At 40.2% G+C, this 6863-nt stretch overlaps 1 protein-coding gene across 1 annotated transcript in view; it reads right to left on the bottom strand.

Annotated features, from left to right (window-relative positions):
- igflr1 (IGF-like family receptor 1) overlaps window positions 1-1151 on the bottom strand; it is an 81401-nt gene extending 80250 nt beyond the window's left edge. Inside the window, exon 1 of the mRNA XM_051920776.1 lies at window positions 718-1151. Within this exon, the coding sequence (XP_051776736.1) occupies window positions 718-961 (244 nt within the window). The 5' untranslated portion in view covers window positions 962-1151. The remainder of the gene's footprint in view (window positions 1-717) is intronic.
- Window positions 1152-6863: the final 5712 nt, after the last annotated feature.

Raw genomic sequence — 6863 nt, forward strand, 5'->3', positions numbered from 1 at the left:
AAAGAAATGTAACCAATTGTGTCACAAATGATGTAAATCGCCTTCAGCCCAATAAGTAAACGTAAACAGTTTCATATGCAATGAACCTATTTATAGAATATAACGGTTCTTCATCAATCGGTTCTTAGGAAGAACCACACAACCCAGTAAAAGAGCCATTCTAGTATCTTTATTTTTAAGTCTGTATCCCGGGAAAACCAAACTGATGCAGAGCTTTGAAGAAAACAGGTTAAGGTTAAAATAAAGAGGACTGTTACAAGAAGGCGCCTTAACTTGGGAAAGAAGTAAGACACTGGAAAGGTGCGAGTGACCGATTCTCAAAAGGGCTTTAACGTTTCTTGAGCGGGCATAGTTTTACTGGCAACTGAAAACCTGTCAAATATAAATCTAATATTACTAATAATACCAAGAAACAAGAAGCAAACAATTGTGCCTGTCTGGATGCAAGGAAAAAGTCAGTCCCACGTTTGGATTTTCGAGCATCCCTTTAAAAAAAGCAGTTTTATGACCTTCCGAAAATCGTCACCTCGCAGCATTTTAGGTGAGCACTACAGACCGTTTGTTTGCGCTTCCTAGGAACACTGAACTCTTGGTATCTGTGTAAAAAAACTGCATACACTCATCCATAAAGATTAACTACACAAACACGTACCTGCAATTATATCCCTAAATAACCACCTTAAAACACAAGCGCCGGCCCCGCCCACCTCCACTCACCTTGAATGATCGAAGATTCGATTGTCTGGCGGCTTGTCTCTCCGATTGTGATCGAGCTGTGTGACACTTTTTTGTTTTTTTTCTCATCGGAAGCTCCACCTTCTTTCCATCCCACGCTCTCTGTAGCTGGTGCTAACAGTAGTTGCTTAGAACTTAATATAATATACAATACGTCGCACCCGACCGGTCTGTGGACTGAAGAGACTCCTGTGTTAAACGGCGTTGGGTCGGACAAAGCAAACATTAAAGTAATACAGGAATACGGCAGATATATAACACAAAAATAGTGCAACACGATTTAACCCATCTTGTTAAACGTCGTAGTTTGCCCCGATCTGCACAAGTGCGCCAGTATACTGGGCAGAGTAAATTCAGTTAACGATGCTGTAACAAAAGTGGTCTAAAGCGATTCAGAACCATGGAGTGCTAAATAGCCCCGTGCATCAAATATGAGATTGTAGGATTTCCATGAATTCAGCTTGTATACTCGCGCTGGGCAAATCAAAACGTTCATGCAGCTTAGTAAAAATGCGCTAGGTGTCACCATCCCGCGAGAATAAGCCTGACTCAAAACGATTTAATCGTTCAAAAACGCCGTTTAAATTTTGGAGATCGTGTCTTCCAGTGCAGCAGATGTGGTAATGATACGTGAATTTGACTTAGACACCCTCATCCACTAAATTATCTAAAATTATTATTTTATTATTTAAAATTATTAAATGTATGCATCCACTAAATAATACCCTGTATTATTTATTATTATTATTATTATTACACTAAACAGTATCATCTCTAGACAGAGGAGCAGCTTCTGCGACAGACGCTGTCACCGTTCTGCTCCATTGACAGACTGAGGAGATCGTTCCTCCCCAAAACTATGTGATTCTTCCATTCCACCCCCTGGGGGGAGAGGGGGATTGGGGGGCGGTTGGGGGCGTGGGAATAAACGTTAACACGTTAACATTATATAAAGTTATTGTCTGTTTTTACCTGCATTATTATCAATCTTTAACTTAACATTGTTTTTTTGTATCAGTAAGATGCTGCTGGAGTATGTGAATTTCCCCTTGGGATTAATAAAGTATCTATCTATCTATCTTATCTATCTATCTATCTATCTATCTATCTATCTATCTATCTATCTATCTATCTATCTATCTATCTATCTATCTATCTATCTATCTATCTATCTATCTATCTATCTATCTATCTATCTATCTATCTATCTATCTATCTATCTATCTATCTATCTATCATTTGACCGGCAGAATTCACATACAATTTAAATAGGTGTTCACAAAAATAAGTCACTGAGCTCAGCCTTAGCGTTATTGCAGTGCGCCTATACGTTAAAGCAGCCTTCATTAAACGTACAAGTAAAATGTATTTTTGAAGCTTCTTTTTTTTCTTTCACAAAGTATAAAAAAGGAGAAAAATAATAAATTCCGTGTGCTATTTTATACAGGTGGTGTACTGCTAGGGCAGCACAGTGGTACTGTCTGCATCAAGATGGCATGTTCTCTCCATGTTCATGTGAATATTAGTGTATCTGGTTATTTGAAATTGGTTATTTCTGTTGTGGCAGATTTAAACAGACAGACAGACAGACAGACAGGCAGGCAGGCAGGCAGGCAGGCAGACAGACAGACAGACAGACAGACAGACAGACAGACAGATAGATAGATAGATAGATAGATAGATAGATAGATAGATAGATAGATAGATAGATAGATAGATAGATAGATAGATAGATCTTTATTTGTCCCCAGCGAGACTTGTTACAGGTGTTACATTTGTAATCATAGGTGTACAGAATGAAGAGAAAAAGAGACAGGACTGTTCTTGTGGTGCACCTATGTTGTTCACATCCATATCAGAAACACAGTCCTCTATCTCCTGACAGATAGTCCATTATCCAGAATACCACAGGCTCATCCACTTGCATATCTCTGAGTTTACTCCTTAATAGGGATGGCTGGATGATATTGAAGGCATTGGAAAAAAATTAAAAAACATAATCCTCACAGTGCTGTCGGCTTTGTCCAGGTGAGAATAAGCCTTGTGACACTCAGTTCAGTACTCTGTAGAATCCTCTTTGGCAGCAATTCCAGCTTCGCATCTTCGCACACCTGGATCTGGGCAGTTTATCCTATCCTTCCTGGAAGATCCTATTAAGACTGAATAGGAAGCATCTGTAAACTGCCATTTCCAGGTGTTTCTATAGATGTTTTATGGTTTTAAGTCCGGGCTTTGGCTGGGCCACTCATGGACACTTAGAGACTTGCCCTGAAGCCACTCCAACAATGTCTTGACTAAATTCTTTCGGTCATTGCTGTGTTGAAAGATGAACCATTTCCCAGTTTGTGCTTGTGTGCACTCTGGAGCAAGTTTTCTTCAAGGACATCCCTGACCAGCCGCCTTATCCCTGCCACTGAGAAGCACCCTCAGAGCAAGTTGCTTCACCTTAGGGATGGTATTAGGATGGTGATGAGCAGTACCAGGTCCTCACCAGACATTGTGCTTGCAGTTCTGCCCAGAGAGTTTAATGTTTGTCTCATCAGACCAGAGAATCCAATTCCTCATACTGTCACAGTCTTTTAAATGGTGTTGAGCAAACTCCAAGCGGGTTGTAAGATGTGCCTGATGTCTGATGGAGTCCTGTGGAGGTGGTGTCTTTCTAACAAGTTCTCCTATATCAGCAGAGGACCTCTGAAACTCTGTTAGAATGACCTTTGTGCTCTTGGTCACCTTACTGACCAAGGCCATAAGTACCCCTTTGCTCAGTTTGGCTGGACAGCCAACACTAGAAAGAGTCCTGGTAGCTCCCAACTTCTTCCATTTCATTATTATTGAGGTCACTATGCTCTGGGAACATTTAAAGCTTCAGAAATGGGTTTATCCTCTTGCCCTGATCTATGCCTCACTGCAATTTGATCAAGGAGATCTACAGAGAGTTCCTTGGACTTCATGGCTTGGTTATTGTCCTGCTATGCAGTGTGAATTGTGGGTCCTTCTATACACATGAGTGTGTGACTTTCTAAACTTTGTCTGGTCAAGTCAACTTGAAGCAAGTGGACTCCAATCAAGTTCTAGAAACATCTCAAAGAGAATTAAAGCAAATAGGATGGACCTGAGCACAATTTACCACAGCAAAGGGTGTGAGTACATCTATGAATGAGAGATTTCAGGTTTGGGTTTTTAATAACCTGCGGTGGGTTGGCACCCTGCCCGGGATTGGTTCCTGCCTTGTGCCCTGTGTTGGCTGGGATTGGCTCCAGCAGACCCCTGTGACCCTGTGTTCGGATTCAGCGGGTTGGAAAATGGATGGATGGGCTGTAATTCATGGCAGCCAAAATGTTTCACCATGGTCCTTGGGCCCTGGCACTCAGACAGTCAGGCCAGAATACATACCTCACCCCATGCACCTCTGGCACTGACGTGACATTTAGGCCTGAGTTACAATTTCATAGTATCGAATTTCATGATGCAAAATTCTGCCATTACGAAATGTGGCCATGTGAGGTGTATTGTATGACATTACTGTAAGAATGATATTAAATAAAAAGGTAAACAATAAGTCATAATTTAAAGCAGGGAATTTAAAAATGTGATTGAAAAACTAAAACTTAACATTATGCACTATCTCTATATATATAAAATCCAACGTCTGTCTGGCTGTCTGTTTGTATGTCTGTCCGCTTTTCATAAGAGAACTACTTAATGGATTTAGATCGGGTTTTTCTCTGGAATTTGCTTGAACATTTCAGTTGATTTTGCGACTTCTCTCATTTTGCTATGTATCATAGTTCGCTTGTGGTACCAATTTATTTGCACGAATCTAAGAGACACACAGCAGGCCGAGGGGAGGGGGGCGGGGCCCTCCTCATTCATGTGGCAGCCTTGGGGTATTCCTTAACTTCAGCCTAGCAAGTAAGTGAGAGAACTACTTAACGGATTTAGATTGGATTTATTTCTAGAATTTGCTTGAACATTTCAGTTGATTTTGCGACTTCTCTCATTTTGCTATGTATCATAGTTCGCTTGCAGTACCGATTTATTTGGGTGAATCTAAGAGACACGCAGCAGGCCGAGGGGAGTGGCCTTCCTCACTCACTTGCCAGTTTCAGGACATGTTCCTTAACTCCGCTTAGCCCTCCTCACTCATGCACCAGCCTTGGGGTGTTCCCTAACCTCAACCTAGCAAGCGAGCAAGAGAACTACTTAACGGATTTAGATTGGGTTTTTTTCTAGAATTTGCTTGAACATTCATGTTGATTTTGCGACTTCTCTCATCGCTTGCAGGAGAGATATATTCGCGTCATCCAAGAGAGAGGTTGCAGGTTGAGGGAAGGGACAAACGTGATATCATGAGTAGGGAGCTGAGCAGGGCCCTCATCACTGACTTGTTTCACTACCACACAGGCGGAGGATGGCTAGTATAAAATAATATTTAAAAGACAGCAACAAGGTTAAAGAAAAAGAAAATACATTTGAGCTGGGGATGAGACTTTGGCAGGAATGTAACAATTAAACTGCATTATGAAAGTGTTCACCCAAATCTGAAACTTGTGCAGATCCCCACGTGGACCATTCTCCTCTTATCTGTATCTGCTGGTTAAACAGCTTGAAATTCAGCTTTGTAAGTTATCCCTGTTGCCATTGGCTTTTACATTTCCAATTAAATATAATTATACTAATAATAACTATTATTAATCTTCAGTGTGGAACTTTATCAAAGGCTTTTAGAAAATCTAATGATATTTTACGCATTGTGTCAGTCCAGTACTCTAGTTGCTTGAGTAATGAAGTCTAACAGATCGGTCTTTTAAGATCATCCCCTTATTAATCCATCCCAACTTAATATTTTAATTAACTTCTTATTATACTTTACATTCTTTTGCACGGTACAGAAGTAAGGCTTATTTCTTTGTAATTGCTAGGGTCCATTTTGTCTCCCTCTTGTGGACTGCAGTCTATTTGTATCTTTCCAGTCATTGGGTACTTTTCCCATCTAAAGAGATTACTGCAGTACTTTGAAATGATGCCTTTCTCTACAATTGGTAAAACCCCATTAGGTCTGGGGATTTTATTAGTGAGAAGAACATCAAGGATCTATTTTAAAACCTGTTAACTGTGAGCTTACTTTTGCTTTGGCATTTCATTTATTTCATCTTTTGCAAATATGGAAATTCATTCACTTCTCATTTCCAAAGTTTTCTCCTTGTACGTCTTTGAGGTGTTGTGAACTCTCTTTTATCATTTTTTTATTGTAGCAGTACTGCAAATATTTCTTACTTTTTGTGTACACTTCAATAAAAGTTATTTTACATTTTCTATTTGAACATTTCAAATGCTTTTTTTGAACACTTGCTTATTGTCTGGTATCCTTCTGAGTCAGGGGTGTCAAACTCCGGGCCTGGAGGGCCACAGTGGCTGTAGGTTTTCATTCTAACCATTTTCTTAATCAGTGACCAGTTTTCAGTGCTAATTGACTTCTTTTCCCTTTATTTTGATAGCCATGTTTTTAAGGATTCATTCCTCTGAATTTATTCCTTTCTTCATTAAAACAGAAATGAGATGTGAAATGAGCCAACAGATGACCAGCTAAACTGGGATTTCAAATTCCAACCAGTTTCACTCCAATCAATTTCTTAATGAGAAGACAGTTCTTGCTGTTAATTAAACCCATTACTTAATTCCATGGCTTGTTGCTGCTCTCATTTTGCCACAGCAGAAATTTCTAAGAACACAGTCAAGATGACCTGAGAGATCAACCTTACTGCCACCTTCACCTTTCTTTATTTTCAGATATTGTGCGATGGGCACAGGTGAGCTGGGGCCTCATGTATAAACGGTGCGTACGCACAAAACTGTTGCGTAAGCCCGTTTCCACGCTCAAATCACGATGTATAAAATCTAAACTTGGCGTAAAGCCACGCACTTTTTCACGCTAGCTCAAACCCTGGTGTACACAAGTTCTCCGCTTCGTTTTGCAAACTGGAGGCACCCAGCGTCAAAGTAGTGCTTTTGTTTCAGAGTGGTTTCCCTTTCTTATTTAGATCCACGTCCCTGACATGGCTTTACCATATACACTGAAATTAACTGCATATGGTTTATTAGCTTAAGGCATCTGATTGTAATTAACC

The sequence above is a fragment of the Erpetoichthys calabaricus genome, chromosome 17, assembly GCF_900747795.2.
Source record: "Erpetoichthys calabaricus chromosome 17, fErpCal1.3, whole genome shotgun sequence".
Classification (NCBI taxonomy): domain Eukaryota; kingdom Metazoa; phylum Chordata; class Cladistia; order Polypteriformes; family Polypteridae; genus Erpetoichthys; species Erpetoichthys calabaricus.